Source organism: Rhinolophus sinicus, chromosome 2, assembly GCF_057876585.1.
Source record: "Rhinolophus sinicus isolate RSI-liver-muscle chromosome 2, RSI-T2T, whole genome shotgun sequence".
Taxonomy (NCBI): domain Eukaryota; kingdom Metazoa; phylum Chordata; class Mammalia; order Chiroptera; family Rhinolophidae; genus Rhinolophus; species Rhinolophus sinicus.
The window spans coordinates 103,480,871-103,499,131 of NC_142502.1; the positions used below are offsets into that span (position 1 = coordinate 103,480,871).

The 18,261-nt window shown below is 41.0% G+C and overlaps 1 protein-coding gene across 3 annotated transcripts in view; it reads left to right on the plus strand.

Annotated features, from left to right (window-relative positions):
• The first annotated feature begins 3,901 nt into the window (after positions 1-3,901).
• SRPK1 (SRSF protein kinase 1) overlaps positions 3,902-18,261 on the plus strand; it is a 64,468-nt gene continuing 50,108 nt past the window's right edge. Inside the window, exons 1-2 of one of the 3 annotated variants that reach the window (XM_074332855.2) lie at positions 3,902-4,008; positions 4,537-4,597. In XM_074332855.2, the coding sequence (XP_074188956.1) occupies positions 3,996-4,008; positions 4,537-4,597 (74 nt within the window). In that variant the 5' untranslated portion in view covers positions 3,902-3,995. Of the gene's footprint in view, positions 4,598-18,261 lie in introns of all 3 variants that reach the window. The other 2 variants (XM_074332854.2, XM_019738815.3) reach the window with 2 other exon arrangements.

Genomic DNA, 18,261 nt, shown 5'->3' on the forward strand with positions numbered 1-18,261 from the left:
AGGGGGTTATTGCTAAGCAACTTCTGTTCTCAAGCCTCTCCAGGGAGCAGGGTACCGAAGAAGCAGGCTTACTTGCCTGGAAAGTTCTAGCTGCTTTGGGTGTATCCTCAGACTGCCCAGACAGGATGTGCTGGATATTCTGTTTGCCTTTCCATGGCTACCCTCCACCCTGCTCTGCGCCCTAGGAGGCTGGCTCGCAGGGACTGCATCTCCCAGAAACCCTCAGAACTTCCAGTTGGGTTTTGTTAATGGGTGGCATTAGCCTGAGAGGATGAAAGGAGAAAGAAGTTGGATATTTACTTCCCTGCTGGGCTATGGTTATAGACCTCTATCAAAGGGCACAGCTGCTGTCAGGCAGCATTTTCTTACCAATACAGCTCTGTTATGAGTTGAATTGTGTCCTCTCCCTCCCCCAAAATAAAAGACATATTAGAGGCCAACTCACAGCACCTCAGAAGGTGACCTTCTTTGGAGAATCAGTCTTTATAATCAAGTTAAAATGAGGTTATTAGGATGAGCCCTAATCCAGTATGACCAATGTCTTTATGAAAAGGGGAAATAAGGACACAGATTGAGACACACAAAAAGAGAAGATGTGATAAAGAGACATGGAGAAGACCGTCATCTACAAGCCAAGGAAAGAGGACAGATCCTTCCCTCACCGCCCTCAGAAGGACCCAACCTTGCTGACACCTTGACCTCAGACTTCTTGCCTCCAGAACTACGGGTCTGAGACAATATATTTCTATTGTTTAAGCCCCCCAGTTGTGGTATTTTGGTGACTCGAGGAGACTCATACAAGCTCCTGTTGGGTTCTGGTAACACCTCCACCCCTGGTCCCTTAAGGCCTAGCGATAGGAAAGATTTCCACTGTTAGGCCCTGTATGCTCCTCATCCCTTGTTAGTTTCCCTTAACCCTACCCACACATCGATCCCCTCATTCAATTCTCTAACTAGTCTGTTCAATGTGCCATGTGTTCCTGACACTCAAGCCTAGAATATAACTATATTTTCATAATATACTTCACAAAACTATCATAAGGGCCAGATAAAGTTCTATTGGGGTTCTCCAATTATGCAGACATCTACTGGGAATCTTACATCATTCAAATAAAGCATCTGATACATTTCCACTTTCTTCTGTTGTCCATTTCATCTCACAGGACATAGGGGAAGCCATGGGGAGAAGTGATACTTTGGGTTTAATTCAGATCAAAACTTTAAACAAAGTGTAAGAGTTTGTGGTAACCAAGGCAGGGAATGTGGGTGTGATAAAACAGGTGTCCTATAGTTTAAGTGCTCAGGTTTCAAAAATTTCAAAGAAGCGTTAGGGAAGATCCCAGGGCAGTCTTAAAAAGCAAGCTAGCTTAAGGGGAATAAGACCTTTTCAGAACTTAAATTCTGACACTGCCCATGAGCAACAATAAATACGATGATGTCTCATGTTCTCTTTATAATTCTGCTTTTAAAAAGACTTGCAGAAAAACAGTTGTGGGAGAGGGGTATGCATGTAACTGAGAAGGAATACCAAAGAATGCCCACCACTTTTGAGACTAACTTCTGGAAGGGTAAAGTCCAGAATAGGACAAGCCCTGTGAAATTGGGCAGGGGGTGGGGGTGGGAGGGTAAGTGATTTTTAAAGTTACATTTAAAGCAAGAAGCACACACACAAAAAGGTACACGCTTTAGAATAGGGGGAAAATACAAACTAGCTTATATAAACAATTATAGAGATTTTATAAAAAGTGTGAAGAATGGAAGCACGCTGGGAGAAATGGGGAAAAACATGAAAAAAAAAAAGAGAGAAATGGTCAATTTCGGGAACTTTGTCCAGTGAACTTGACATTAATTCCGGAAAAATTCTCAAATAAATCCTTGAACAAATGGTTAGTAAGCTCTCAGAGAAGCAATAGTCAGTCCGTCAGACTCAAAATAGGTGTGACTGATTCATCCCAAGCTAAACTTATTTCCTTTTGATGGATCTGCAATAACCCATTTGGAGTTTAGTACAGCGCTCACGTTGTCTCTCTCAGGGTTTTCTCTCATCCAGACATTTCTCATAAACTGCACGTCATTTATTCTTTGATTAGACAAATATTTGAGCATCTCCTAAGCACTGGACACTGCAAGGTACTGAGGATACATCAAGGAAAACCCAAACAGGGTCCCTACCCTCATATTGTTTACTTTCTGGTGGGGAGTCATTTCCCGATCCTAGGACTTTTTCTCAGCCACCAGCTCTCTCCTGTCTTTCCTAAACCACAAGTGGTTTTCCTGAGCTAGGGTGTCTGTCCCAACTCCCCTTTTGTTCTCAAGTATAGAGTGAGGAGGAAACTGGGTTGTAGTTCTCCTTGACCAACAGGTGCTGTCCTCTTTTGCAATATGCCCAGAAATGCTATCATTCAGGTTCCATGCAATAGCTATTAATTATCCGAATTTCGAATTTGGCAAACCTACATTTCCAGCCTCACATCCCACTTCATCCCTTCCGTCATTGCCAGCCTTCCCAGCCTCGGCCCATACATTTCCAAGTCTGTGCCTTTTTGCTCAATTGATTTTCTCATTCAGGAATGCCTGCCATCTCCTTCTCCATCTATGGAAATCCTACATATTTCCCAAGACCCAGCTCATTAGCTGCCTCCTCCCTGACTAGACTTACTTACTTTGCTCAATAAAATCCTGCCCAAGCCCCTACACTGGACTTGTGCAGTTCTGCTGTACTTTCATCCTCCGTTCTCAATCAATTAATTACTGGTCTTCCCCACTAGAGTTGAACTTCGTTTAGGGCACAGGTCTTTAGAGCTTCCACCCTGTCCAGCTACAGAACTTTGCAAAGGGAGTTGGCAAACTAAGGCCTTAGCCAAGAAGAATGGTTGAAATCATTGAAAAAAAGATCAAGAGAAGAAGAATATTTTGTTACAGTTACATGAAATTCAAATTTTAGGGACCATAAATAAAGCTTTGTTGGAACTCTACTTTCTATGACTGCTTTTGAGCTCCAGTAGCAGAGCTGAGTAGTTGAGAAAGATCTTATGGCCCACAGCCTTAATGTTTACTATATGGCCCATCCCAGAAAACTTTGCTAACCCTGCTTTACAAGTAAGGGTTTGATGATTGAATCATTGGGTCGGGTCACCAAGATTTGGAGTACATATCACCTCCAAGTTTTCATTTCTTTGTAGAGTGGAGGTAATAACTACCTTGCCTGTAAGTTGCCATGACTATCAAATGAGATAATGCACTTAGAAAAGCATTAAAGCATTCTACAGACAATTGTGTTTATCATGTATTGAAAAGATGATGAAGTGGTAAAATAAGAAAACGCCGTTTTTATTCTCCCTCTTCTTTCCTTTACAGCCTTTATTTAAACTTGAAGTTTTAAGAAAAGATTCACTTTCATAATTTCCACTTTTTAAGTGACAACAGGGTCACGGGTTCCCTCCTTCCAGTCTTTCTTTTGTAGTGCTCCCACTTCCTTTTCTTTCTCGTAATTTCTCCCCTCATTTTCTTTACATGGTATCTGAATTGGCCCTAGCAATAGCTCAGCGTACTGGGACACGCCTGATTAATCCATTTTACAGACAAGGAAACTGAGGCCAATTCCAGTTGGCTGCGGAGCTCTGACTCAGCACGCAGGGAGCCCTCGAAGCCGCGTTCTTCGCCTTTCCTAAGGGGTAACCCCCGGGCAAATAGAACAAACCTGACCCTGCCGGGCTTCCAAGCTTGGTTCTCAAACACCTCTTTCGCCTTCACGTTCGGCATTCTTTCCTGCCCCTCGGCTCCCATTCTTTACTGCCCTCCCCTTCTCGGGAGCAGGTGGTAGGTTCCACGCCCAACGCGCAGGCGCACGCCGTCGTGGGGCGAGGGCGGGGCGGAGGCGGGGGCGGGGCGGGAACTGGGGGGCGGGGTGAGCGCGGGCTTGGTTTTGGGCCGCGGCGGGAGCGGGAGTCACCGCCACTCGAGTGCGCAGGCGCCTGGCGGTTACCGGTCTCGCCATGGAGCGGAAAGGTGAGCGGTGGAGCGGCCTTCGCCACGAGGGGCAACGGCTGCCGGGGCGAGGCCCGGGTCAGTGCCGGGAGCTTCGCCTAACCGCTGCAGTCCGGTCCCCGGCGGTGCGGCGTCCCTCCACTGTAGAGGCGCCGCCCGTCAACCCTCGCCTCTGGGCTGCGGGTCCGCGCCCCTCAGCCTGTGCGTCCTTCCGCGCCCACAGTCGTCACCCCTTGTTCCCCGCCAAGCCGGCCGGCGCGTTGGGGCCACGGCCCGGCCCCGCCCTCGGCGGGCCAGGCAGACCACCGCCCGCCGGCCCCCTGACCCGGCCCGAGCCCCCTCCGGCGCAGCCCGTCTGGGTGCTGCTCAGCGCCCCGTGGGCCGCCGGTCCCCTGGCCGGTCGCCTCGCGGAAGCCGCGGCGCTCACCCCGGAGCCGCCCCTCAGGCAGGCCCGGCACTCCGGCCTGGCGTCCCTGTTAGGTCTCCAACCTCACCTTGGTTGCCTCCTTTCCTCCACATTCGCCTTTCATCCATCCCTCTCTCCTGCAGTGCTGGCGCTCCAGGCCCGAAAGAAAAGGACCAAGGCCAAGAAGGACAAAGCCCAAAGAAAGTGAGTCTTGAACCCCAACATCCCATCCTTTGGATTTCCCCCCGCACCTCCTCTCCTCTGGTTTCGCATCTTGAACGTGCACCGGGTTGGGGCATCCCGCGGCCCCCGCCGCATGGCCTCGGGGCGGCCTTGGAGGGGTGCTCCACGTGAACCATGTGGAAGGGAGCGTCCGCTGCGCAAGGCCAGGCCGGGGTCCTAGCAGCCTCAGGTCTACTGCGAAGGACTGTGGGCGTCGGTCCAGAGCCCGGCCGGTCATTACCTCCCCGTCTCCAGAGAGGAGGCACAACTCCCCTGCTTTGGGCATCCCAACGGAGCTGTGGATCAGTATCAGTCTGTCCCTGAACTCTGGTCTCTTTTCCATACCTGCTTCCCAGTGTCTTAACTTGCCTCCTACGTGTGCGTGATAGGCCGTCAGGGAATTCTTGACTGTGCCATATTTTGGTCTGCCAGCTACACGCTCTCTTACAGAGGAGGGCATGGTCTCCCTGGGTTAGTCAACTTCCTGAGGAGCCTGCAGGGCGCAGAAGCCTTGCTCACTGTGTGCAGGCAGACCACTGTACGCACAGCCGCTTTCTCTACTGCTGCTCATCTCTCAACCTCAAGTCCTTGCACTGAATGCACACAGCTTCTGGGAAAGTTCTTTAGCCAACACTTGGTGATTCTGGTTTGGTGTATTAAGTGCCACATATCCGGTTGTATCAGCAGGATACAAAACCGTGGTTTAGCGCTATTGTGGGAAACAAAAGTTGGACACAGCTTAGTAGAAACGCCCAGTAGAGGGCTTCTGTAAGTGAGGCTTAGTCTAAAGAATTTTTATTTTGTACTCACGTTTAATTGCAAAGGGTCTTGGGAATTGTCTTTTAGATAATTTGTGTTCAGGAAAAAAATGCATTATTTTCTTGACACTTTTCCATTTACTTAAGGTTACCTGGTGTTGTATACCATCTAATTCTTTCTGAGCTGATGAAATGCATTTCAGAGGCTTTCCTTGGTTATTTTCCTGAATGACAGTACCAGGTAGGGGTGTATGTTGTTTTGGTGGCTACCTAATGTTTGGGAGCACCTAATGACGTCTGTCAATAAAGTGGTAGGTGACCTCACCTCTTGCTCCATTTCTATCAGCTGTCTTGGGAAATTTTTTTGTGTGTGTGAAGTGCTTTGTAACCAACTCATTGACATGAGTGTTTGTATATGTTTGTGTGTGTTTGCCTCTTGATTATCCATGTATGAATTATTCGAAACCCAGTTTTTAATCCCAGATTGTTTTAATGGAAACAGCGAGGAGCTAACCTGGTTCTACTATGCAGTGGAAATTTAAATGTTACTCGTTTTCTTTTTGTCTTAGTTTTGTTACTCTCTGTGGAGCTGATATGAATGTGTTATAAAACATTTTTTGCTCATGTAAAGTGGTAGTGATTTTATTGTTCATTGTATTATTTAGAAGTCATCTGTCCTAGTCTCTACATGGAAATTAATTTTGATATTAGCTTGAATAATTTGGGAGGTAAATATATAAGTGATCATATACTTTATTTTTAACATAGATACTCATTACTTTGGATTATCTATTTAGGCCATATGCTTTATTTCTAACGCTGAATATATGTACTTCAGATTTTCTATTACTCCGTTCACTACTGTGGGTAACCTAGAGTTAGTAGTCTTTATTATTTCCTGACTTGCTCAAAAGCAAGCAAATAGTCCAGATAACCTAGCACTTATTTTACTGAATATTTGTCCCATCCAAGTCCTAACCAGGCCCGACCCTGCGTAGCTTCCGAGATCAGACGAGATCTGGTGCGTTCAGGGTGGTATGGCCATAGACCTGAATATTTCATCGTGTGCAACTTTGATTCCTGAAAATTATATGTGAATGAACCAACCCCATTTACTTGTAGTGTCAGAGGTGCTTTATTTTTCTTTTGTCTTCTTTTTCCTTTGTCCTTGATAATTTTAGCTTTATTTTTTTGTTTCTCTAGCCTCTTAAGTAGCTGAAATTTCTAATTAATGAACTTGGTTAGAGTACTGTGTCAGAAGTTCAAGCCCCACCTGACTCAGGTAACTTGACTCTGTTCCATGACCCCTGGCTTCCAGTCATTTTGCAAAGGCAAGCTGTTACCAGATTAGTCAGGGAGAAGGTCTGAGGAAGAAGCATGCCCAAAAGTTTGCTCAGAGTCAGTCAGATCTGGTTTGAATTTTGATTTTGCCACTTTTTAGCAATCTAATAACTTAGTTAAAGAAACAGTCTTATTATACGTTCTTAATGTCTGGTAGCTCGGTCATACAGAAAACTGATCAGAACCTGTAGTTACAAAAATCAAGCAGTTAAATGAAAACTTTTAGAAACTTTTGAAAGTATGACAATATATAGTATCCTGGTCATTTAGTCATGGTGTGGTACAGGTGGAAAGAATTTTCAGTTATGTGATTTTGTAGCTCTTAAAACTAGAACTTACATACACGAAATAAGATGCCCATGGAGGTGGAGCTGGTGCTGGTTGTAGCAGGGTCAAAACTGGAATCCAGGGCTCCTGCTTTGCAGCTCAGTGTTCTTTAAGATTTGTTTCCTTTGGGTTCTTTCAATGTTGGAAGATTTTACTGTGGAGATTTTTAGTTGTCTTATTTGAAGAATTCCTTCTCCATTTCACTTTTTCAGGCACTGTACTCTTACTAACATTAACTTGTTGAGGATAATCTGTATTTTACTTTACAGATAAGGAAATTGAGATGTGTCGGGTTATTCCCTTATAAAATTGTACAGTTAGGATGCCAACCCAGGTCTGACATAGCCCAAAGCCTTGGGTACTAACTACTGCTGTCTCCAAGTGATACCATGTTTCCCCAAAAATAAAACCTAGCTGGACCATCAGCTCTAATGCATCTTTTGGAGCAAAAATTAATATAAGACCAGGTCTTACATAATATAATATAGTATAATAGCCAGTCTTATATAATATAGTATAAGATTGGGTCTTATATTAATTTTTGCTCCAAAAGACACATTAGAGCTGATGGTCCGCTACGTCTTATTTTTGGGGAAACACGGTAATTCCTTTTGGTATGTCTGAGGACAAATAAGGTAGAGGCTGAGTGAACAGAGTCTACTGAATAAGGGACCTCAAGATGCCCGGGTGTTTGGGTACCCTTTCATGGCCCGTCTATGTCTCTGAAAGGGTACAATGCTGTATCTCCCTTTGAGCATTCAGTTTTCAATATGTATACCAATAGCCACACCTTTAGCTGTTTGTCATAAGCTTTTCTAATTTAACACAGTTTATGTCTGCTTTTGAAATTATTTCTATGGAACGCAATTCCAGAATGGGTTTCGTATCTAATAATTTTATTACTTTAGCTTAGAAGTTAATTTGGACAGTAATTTTCAGTTAAAGGACTTTATGGGTTTAGTATAAATTTCATAGTAAAAATATTTGAGCTGGAGAAGAGCTTTTGCTCATTCTGGTACTCACTGATCTATGGAGTCAGGGGAGATGGTTTTATTTCTTAATTTTCCAAAAATGTAATTGTTACATTGAAAATTTAGAAGGGAAAGTATTTTAAAATTTCCAACATTTTTATCCAGTAGAGAGTACATAAACTTAAAACAATTTTTACAAATTAAATGATATTGGATGCTCTTTACATTTACAGTGTACGTTGGAAATTGGTTCTGTATTAGTTCCATAGAGTGCAGCCTTACTGTGTTTGTTTTTTAGCTCTGTGTTTCTTCACTTAGTCTTAGAAATGGTTCCTTATTAGGACACAGTAGCTTCATTTTAGTATTCCATTAAATGGATGTACCATAATATATTTTAGTTCCTGTTAATAAACATGTCTGTACTTTTTGGGACAAAAATTGAATCATTGGGTATATTTTTCCCAGTTAACATTCCATGAGCATTTTTCATAGCATTCATATTCCACATCATTTTAAACGTTGCACTGTAGGCCGTTTGCAGTTTTTCACGATTCACAGCTAAGATGAATAATCTTGGATAAACATTGCTCACTCACATTAATGATTATTTCCTTAGAATCAATTCTTAGAAGTGATATTGGCCTGTACGTTTTAAAGATTTTTAATTCATATTGTCAAAAAGTTTTCTTCAGAAAGAGTTAGCCATTTTAACTCCATTCATTAAACACGTAGTTTTTGAAAACCTACCATGTCCCAAGCAGTTTTCCATCCTTGTGACACATTAATGAAAGGAAAGCTTCCCTATCCTCAGGAGCTTTATTTTATTTGCGGGGGGTGGGAGGGGTAAGCAGTAGACATAATAAGTTAATTCCATAGTATGGTAGGTGATGGGAAAAGAGGAAGATAAGAGGGGTTAACAAGCGGGGATGGGGATGCAATTTTATTTTTAAATAGGGTGCACGAGGCCACATTAAGGTGACAATTGAAGGAGGTAGATGGAGGATTGCTCCAGTATTCGGGGTGGAAATATTCTTGCAACTCCTGCTTAGCCAATAGAACTGTGCACTATTACTTTAAAGCTTCCCAAATCTGGTAACCTATATCCCTTGTTTTAATTTCTTTCGTTTACCAACATGATTGACCATTTGGGGATGTATTTATTGACCTACTCCTATTTTTTTATATCAGATTGTTGATCATTTTCTTGGTCTTAAGAGCTATTTACTAAGTCTATGCCTTTTGTCATAGGGCAAGTGTATTTCTCAGCTTGTTAGCCTTTCAAATTTCATTTATAGTGTCTTTTTGACATAAATTGATTTTTTTTTAATGTCTAATCTGGCTTTTCCTTTGCTTTTAAAGATTTCCGGTATTACCTTTGAAATTTTGAGTGTCAACTGTCATATCTTTAAAACATTTGCATTTTTAATTTTGTGTTCCATTGAAGTAGGTACTTGCAAAATTGCATTTCTAGATTTGCTCTTGTCAGAAATATTTTCTTGTCCTCTTTTCTTCCTATGTTAGTAAATTTTGTTTACGTTAGTTTTTCTACTACAGTGAGGCTCAGGCTTGCCAAATGCCATGCTCCTTTAGATTATTAGGTTGGTGCAAGAGTATTGCAGTTTTTGCAGTTATTTTTAACCTTTCAAACCGCAGTTACTTTTGCACCAACCTGTACTTGGAATGAGCAACTTGTTGAAGTGCTAAAGTGGTGGATGCTTAGGAACTCCTTTATTTAAAATGAAGAAAAGATAGGCTAGTCAACTAGAATTAATTTTTACTGTATTTTTAGTCTTGGTGGAATAACTGCTGCAATTATTTTTCCCCCACCTTAAGTAGACTTTTGTTCCATGTTCCCAGGTCCTCTCTACCACTAGTGCTGGCTTGGGGACTAAGTTCATTTTTATATTGGCTAAAGTATTATTTTAATACTTCTCACTGTAACTGAATTAATCCCAAGCAAGTAAGAAAATTCAGGTAGCCAAGAATTTTTTTAAATTCTTCCTTTCTAGGTACAATGCAAATAATGAGTTAGCTAAGGAGAAATAGATATCTAAGTATATTTATGATCTTACAGTTTTTTTATTGAGTTTAAGATACTGTCAGTTTTAAAGTACACCATTTTATATACCACTGAGAAAGTACACTACCAATTAAACTGATACACCATTACATCTTGATTTCAGAGGTGTGAAATGGTGGGAGACATATTCCTGTTTGAATTTGTGAAATGCATTAATTCTCATAATGTGTGGGATTATTTGCCTTTTTAAAAGCTTTATTGTGGAAAATTGCAAATATATACAAAATGAGAGAAAATGGCAAAATAGATTTTCGTGTATTCATTTCAACTTCAACAGTTATCAGCTTTGACTGATGTTTCATTTATATCTTCTACTCCCCTTCATCTTATTTAAAAGCAAGGCTCAGACATCATATCATTTTGTAAGACAAGAACTCTTAACTTTTTAAAACATAACGACAGTATCATCACATCTAAAATTTTTTAAAACAAGTCCTTAATAGCAGATGCCAATCTGTCCAATTTTTCCTGCTGATTTAAATTTGTTTGAATCAGGATTCATAAGGTCCTTACATTGCTGTTGTTGGAAAAGTCTCTAGTGTTTTTATCTGTAGGTTCTCCATGGTTTTGTTTTTGCTGGACGGCTCCATAGGTGGTGGTGTATACTTCTATCAGAAGGCACCTAATGTCTGGCTGACTCTTGTGATGTTTGTGGCCATTGAGCATTTCCTAGATCCATTGTTTTATTTAGGGTTGCAAAATGGTAATCTGTTCTTTAATTTATAAATTGTAATACTTCTATAAAGAGAAACTTTATCTCTTTGGTTACCTAGAGAGACATTTCATACATATGAGAGACACAATAAATACTTGATACTTTCCAGTTTTCAAAATAACGAATTGGATTCCTCGCATCCTCCAAAATGATCAGGACAGATTTACTTGAATATGAATTCACAGATTTGAACATATTTGTGGTTCAGTCCATTGTAGTTGGCGTTTTTGTGTACAGCTTTACATACCATAAAATTCACCTGTTTAAAGTGTCTGATTCAGTCCTTTTTGTATGTTCACAGAATTGTGCAACCGTCACCAAGATCTAGTAAGTTTGAAACATTTCCATCATCCCAAAAAGAAATCCTATACCCATTAGTAGTCATTCCTTATTGCTCACCCTGCTACACTACCTTCAGCACTAATCTACTTTCTTTTCTATGGATTTGCCTAGTCCGGGCATTTCATATAAATGGAATCATACAGTATGTGGTCCTTTGTGACTGCCTTCTTTTACTTCGCATGATGTTTTCAGTATTCATGCATTTTGTGACGTGTAATTTTTATTTTTATTGAATGTCCCATCTTTGGCCAGTTGGAGTACCATCATGATGGCCCCTGAGTCCATTTGACTCAATTTGAGGCATCTTTGATTGCTTTTGCATCTGTTATGACAGTTTGTCCAGACTTATCTTGTACATTTTTTGCCCCAAACTAGGAAATAGCCCTTTTCTCCAAGAAGTGTTTTAGTGGAAAATGGCATTTGGAGATCACAATCTGGGCACTTAAGATGCGTATTCCTACTGAGTTAGTCATTGTTTCTAGGCCTTTTCTGTAGTTAGAGCTACAAAATAAGTTGTGCTTTTTCTTCTCCAAAAAATCGTGAGTTCATGATATACTTAAAAATCAAATTAAATGACCCAGGGACTTTTCTTCCTTGATGTTCCATCTCTGTCTCCATTTTTCCACGCTGAAAACCCCAGTTCTTGACAGCACCAACATGATTATTCATTTTCTTTTTCCCAAAGAGGAGATTGAATCCAAAATAGTCTCAGGATGATGATTCAGACAGTACCACCAACAATATGATTACTGAAAAAAGTTGATGACTTTTTGTTGTTCCTAGGGTGTATTTCGCTATGGTTGCAGAGTCAAATTACTGACAAAGTTATGGTAGTTCCTTACTGTGTAATTAGATTACACCTGGTTACACAGATTCGTTTGTTTCATTTTATATCATCTTTCGCCTTCAAAAAGATTCCTAATTTGGGTCATCTGTGTTCTTAGTTTAAAGTGAATAATGTATATAGTTTGTAATTGTGTTGATTTGTTTTTGGAATGTGGCTTAAGCATACTATGAGGAAGCCAAATGGGAGTGGTGATTAGAAGGTGTGGGGTGGGATGGCTCCTTTAAATCTAAAGAAGAAAAGACTTCTTAGCTCTTGCAGGTTGTCCCGTGAAAAGATGAGTCCAGTGTTACCAGGTCTTCAGATTTTTCGAGAGTTTCTCCAGATGGTTTAGTGTTCACAACTATTTTAATTGTTATTTTATCCATGGTAAACAGAAGTTTGGGGGCATGATTCAGCTGACAGCCTGCAGGCTGTGATTTCAGGGTGCGGGTTAGGCACTAATGGGTTTAATGCTGTCTCAAGCACCCTCTCCTGAAGTGACAGTAAGCACCGTGTGGAAGAAGCCTGTGGTTCTCTGTGCCTCTTACAGAAGGATTAACTCTGGGAATTTGGAAAAGACCGCAAAAGATCAGCTATGAAGACCAGAGAATCCAGTTTTTCAACTATTTGACAAATGATTTCAGAAAGTTATCAGAAACCACAAAATATTCTTTGTTCAGTTTTGGAGACACGTAGTAGCACTGGACACAAAAGTCAGTTGGCAGGAGGTAAATAAAAAATCATGTTCGTTTGTACCATGATGTGCCTTTAGTTGTACAGATGAAGATTTTGGCCAGGTGTCATTCAGTGCTGTTGGTAATAAAATTTTCGGTGGTATAAATGCCTTGGGCAATATTGATAGGTATTGTAGGATAACATTTATATTTTAACTACTGTATAAGAATTGTCACCAGTAGTGGTAAAGGAACATCTGTGCCATGAAATTGGAGTTGGTACCATGAGTTATCTTGGTGATCTTTATATATTATTTCATTTATTCAAATTCTAAACTGTGCTGAATGAGTGGGCATTTTAACAAGTATACTAGTCCTTTTGGAGGTGGTCTTGTGAACTTTTGTTTCCCAAAATACTAGGGTAGGCGTATTTTGTAACTGGTTATAAATGTAATTTGTGGGCAACTGTATCTTCTCATTCACTTTGCTTTTAATTGTGTTGCTGCTCTTCAGCCTCTGTTCTTGAATGTACTTGCAGCCAAGCAGTTTGATCAAAGATGACAGGTTCTGTCTACACAGGAGCTTACTCCCCTGATAACGTCTATACTCTTCTGCAGCTACCTATGCCTTTGAGAACAGGAATTGTGTTTTGCGTTTTTCTTTGCCGGTATTAAAAATATAATGGGATAAACTAGGTAACTCACACTCGTGTTTCTGGCTGGAAAGATAACGCACGGTCGGTGTACGCTCATATGCTGTTTACCAAAAAGTTTGTCCCTTCAGTCACACAGCCCAGGTTCCAGTTTGCCTCCAACACCCTTGTTGGGTGAACGAGGACAGTGTCATTTGACTTCCTTGAGGCTGAGTTTCCTTATCTGTAGATGGCAAGGTTCTGAGGATGAAATTCCGTGTGTGAATGCGTGCGTTTTAATGGTACATCGTGGCCCAGGGCTGAGCTGCCAGCAAGTGCTCTGGTGACAGCTCCCTTGCTTACGCTGTCTTCCTTACCTGACTTTTATGTGCCGTTTCTCACTACGCTTCACGTATCAAACTAACGCTTCAACTCCTCTGTTGGTATTTCCTATCTAGGTGTCTGTATCGGGTACACTTTGGAGTACAGTTGCCTGAAGATCAGGGAGAGTTTAATTATTTGTATATAACACCTGATAAATTGAGGCACTCAAATTTTAATTTTGATGTTGCCAAAACCTAGCTCCAGTTGAAGATTACTGAGCTGCGATTACTACTTGAGTATGTCTCAGAAGTTAAGTTCAGTTTGCAAAAGAAAGAAATTATCTGTCCGGAAAAATATATATGGAAAAGGTGGTGGGGGAAATTCAGCATTCATTGAGCTACACTGTTTGTAGGTGCAGGAACTTAAAATAGTATCTTACGAAGTTTTGCATGAGATCAGGTACTCCAGCAGCGACACAAAGCTGACTAAGGCACTGGCTGTGCCTTTCCCCTCAAGGGACTTATGATCTCTTAAGGGAGATAAGTATACAGATAGGATTTTTATCCAGTCCGAATTCGTTTGCTAGGGTTACATGACAAAGTGCCACAAACTGGGTGACTGAAACAACAGAAATGTATTGTCTCCCAGTTCTGGAGGCTGGAAGTCGGAGATCAAGGTGTCAGCACGGCTGGTCCCTTCTGAGGGCTGTGAGCGGAGGATCTGTTTCCGACCTCCCTCCTTGGCTTGAAGATTTGTTGTCTTCTCCCTGTCACTGCAGCATCTGCCCTCTATGCGTGTCTCAGTCTGTGTCCAAACTGCCCCTTTTCATAGGGACATCAGTCATATTGGATTAGGGCTCATCCCAATAACCTCATATTAACTTTTAATTACCTCTGTAGAGATCCTGTCTTCAAATAAGGCCGCCTTCTGCGGTACTGGAGGTCAGGGTTCCCATGCGTCTTTTTGGTGGGGACACATTTCACCCCGTAACATCTGAGTAGCCCCTAGAAGATAGTTCTCTGCGTTAGGAGGGCTGCAATTCTTCATTCCTCAAGGCAGAAAGAAAAAGACTAAGTTTACGTGTAAGGGGTTCTAAGGTACTATTTCCAGTCAGCTTTTAGTTTGTCTTTTGTAGCCAGAGCTCAGTCATCTTGACCCTAAAACACAGTATGTTCAGAGCGGTTCTTCCTCCTGAATTTCAGTTTTATTTTGAATCATTTCAGATGAAACTCCCAACATCTCTCACCTCTTTACTAAAGTGCCACAACCCTATTTAAAATAAGGTCAGCTTACTGTTCCTTTACCCTACTTAGTTTTTCTTTATATAGGCCTTCTCATAGCCTGACATTATAGAACGTGTAGCTCCCTGAGAGACGTTAAGGTAGGACTTTGCTGTCCCAACTTTAGCTATTCACCAGCGCAAACTAGATAGATGCAGATAAATCAGGACTAATTTTTGTCACCTCATGCTAGAATGTAAACAGTGTGACCGAGGGCTCTTTTGTTCGCTCATGGCTGCATTTCCAGTGCCTGGAAAAGTGCCTGATGTACCTATAGAGCACTCAAAAATAAGTTGAATAAATGAACAAATATTTGTTTTTCCCTTATTTCCTACATGGAATGCTAAAATTTATGTATCAGGCACTATACTAAGCATAGGATAATCATAACTTTATGATCCCTATGACGTAGATATTTTTCCTGCCCTCATTTTACACGCTGGGCAACTGAGGCACAAAGAGCTTCTTGAATTAATATTGATTGTTTATTTAAAGTCACAGAGCTCTGGTAAACTAGGGAGCCACAATCAAACCTAAGTCGCCTGCCATTGTCAGTAAGTACCTCTGCAGTGTCTCCTGCAATCTCTTTGCTTTCCAGTCCTGCTACATTTTACCACCTTCTTGCCAAAAGAATTTTCTAAAGCACTGCTTTTGTAGGATGACTGCTGCTTAAATCTCTTGATGACTTTCTTCCACTTATCAGTGCTTGACATTGGAATCTCTTCACCTTCTAGTTCCATTAGAGTACTGGTCGGGGGTGGGAGTGTCATGAACTTCACGTGCAGAGTGACGGGTCACAGCCAAAGATGAAAGAGGAGGTAGTACCTTCTCTAGGCTTTTGGGATACTGCAGTGAGCACCATAAAGTCTGTCCTCGTGAAACTTATATTCTGGGAGTGTGGAGAGAAGACAATAAAATGTCAAGTGCTAAAGAAAAATAAAGCAGGGCAAAGGGGGTAGGGGAGGGCATGCAACCAGCTGCTGTTTCATATGGCAGGGTCAGGAAGGTTCTCTGAAAAGGCAGCACTTAATAGACCTAAAGCGGTAAGGTCAGAGAGATGGATGGATTTGGAGGGCATTGAAGTTAGATCACGTAAAGCCTTGTAGGCCATTGTGAAAACATCTATTTTGAGTGTAGTGGTTGCCTAATATTGGTGCTTTATTAAAGATCACCAGTTTTTATTTGTTAAGGATGATTGTCTAAAATGCCTGTGGAAACCCATGGCTGCTGGGATTAGGAGATCACAGAGTGCCATCTAGTGGTTCTTTTTCATACATGTGGGTGGGCCTTCCAGAAAATAAGCAGGCTCTACAGAAGTTTGTGTTGCCAGCTCAGTCACATGAATAGAAAATGTGGATGCTTGAAAAAAACCTTCTTTTGTGAACTATTTGAGTGTAAGTTACAGACATTGTGCCCCTTTGCCCCTAAATACTCATGTATGCCTTTAGAACAAGGACGTTCGCTTACATAACTGCAATATAATAGTAATTACGAAAATAGGCAGTAGATTTCCTCCAGCTCTGCTATTAGTGCCCCTTTGTTTCTATTGCTGGTATTACTGCTCCATTCCAGGACCTTTCCTTAGGAAGAGCTGTTAGTTTGCTGCCATTGGCCGGATGTAAAGAACTCGCAGTAAGCAAAGAGAATCTTAATTCGTTAGCTTTGGATTAATCCAGGGATAGCTTTAATTTCTATTAAAAACAGAAGGAAGGCAATATAGTAGTACCCCCCTTATCCACAGTTTTGCTTTTTGCGGTTTCTACCTGCAATCAGTCATGGTCTGAAAATACTAAATGGAAAATTCCAGTGATAAACGATTCATAAATTTTAAATTGTAGCATGATGAAATCTCACACTATCCCATTCCATTCAGCCCAGGGCGTGAATCATCCCTTTGTCCAGTGTATCGCCCTTTAGTCACTTAGTAGCCATCTCAGTTATTAATATTAGGTCGACTCTTGTGGTATTACAATGCTTGTGTTCAAGTAACCCTTGTTTTACTTAATAATTGCCCCAAAGCCATTAACTTTTATTATAGTATATTATAATTGTTCTACTTTATTATTAGTTATTGTTCATCTCTCACTGTGCCTAATTTGTAAATTCAACTTTATAATCGGTATGTATGTATAGGACAAAACATAGTATATGTAGGGGTCGATACTGTCCCAGTTTCAGGCACCCACTAGGGGTCTTGGACTGTATCTCTGCTGGTAAAGGGATTACTGTACTGTGCCTTTTTAAACCAACTCTATTGAGGTGTGATTTACAAACAATAAAATGAACTCATTTTAAGAGTACAGTCAGTATGCATCCATGTAACCAATACCCCAGTCAAGGCTAGAACATTTTCATCACTGCAGGAACTTGCAATGTGTGTGTCTTTACATTCAGTCTCACCCTCCCCATCTGGCCCTAGGCAACCGCCAGTCTTCTTTCTGTCACTGTAGGGATTCGTTTGGCTGGTCAACATAGAGCATGTACTCCTTAGTGTCTAGCTTTTGCTCAGCATAATGATTTTGAGATCCGTTGTGTTTGTTGCATATATTAGTAGTTTGTTTCTTTTTATTGTTGAATACCAGTCTATTGCATGAATATACCTCAGTTTGTTAATGTCTTCTCCATTGGACACCTGTGGGTTTTTCTGTCCGGGGCTATTATGAACAATTTCTATGAATTCATGTATAAAATCTATGAGTGGACGTGTCTTTTTGTTTCTCTAGGATTAGAATTGCTGGAATACAGTTACATTCTGTTTAATTTTATATAAAACTGCTAATTGCAAAATGACTCCCATTTAATATTACCACCAACAGTGTATGAGAATTTCAGTCATTCCACATTTGATTTTAATTTTTACTTAAATTATTTTTCATTGATGACTAAATGCTGGACGTGCTTACTGCCTGCTTGGATGTCTTCTTCAATGAAGTCCAAACATTTTGCCCATATGCAGAGTTGTTTGACTTGTTGTGGGGTTGTAAAAAGTTTTTCATATTCTTGATACAATTCCTTTGTCAGATATATGTATTGTATTTTCTATATCTTAAAAGTATCTTTTTCTAAAACAGCTTTTTAATTTTAACAAAGTCCAGTGTTTTGTTTTTTTCCTTAATTTTTTCCTTCTATTGGTGTCTTTTGTGTTTTAGGGAATATTTGCCTACCCTAAGGTTGTGAAGATAATTTCGTAAGTTTTGGTCCGGAAGTTTTAGAGTTTTAGCTTTTACATTGATTTCTGAGGCAACGGGAGAGAGTATTGTGTCTTTTTTGTACTGTTTTGTTTTGCCCATAAAATACAGAGACGTATATAAAGAATTAAAAAAAAACTTCAACCCCCATCCACCCTTTCTCTCCCTTGAGAAAGCACAGGTTGGCTA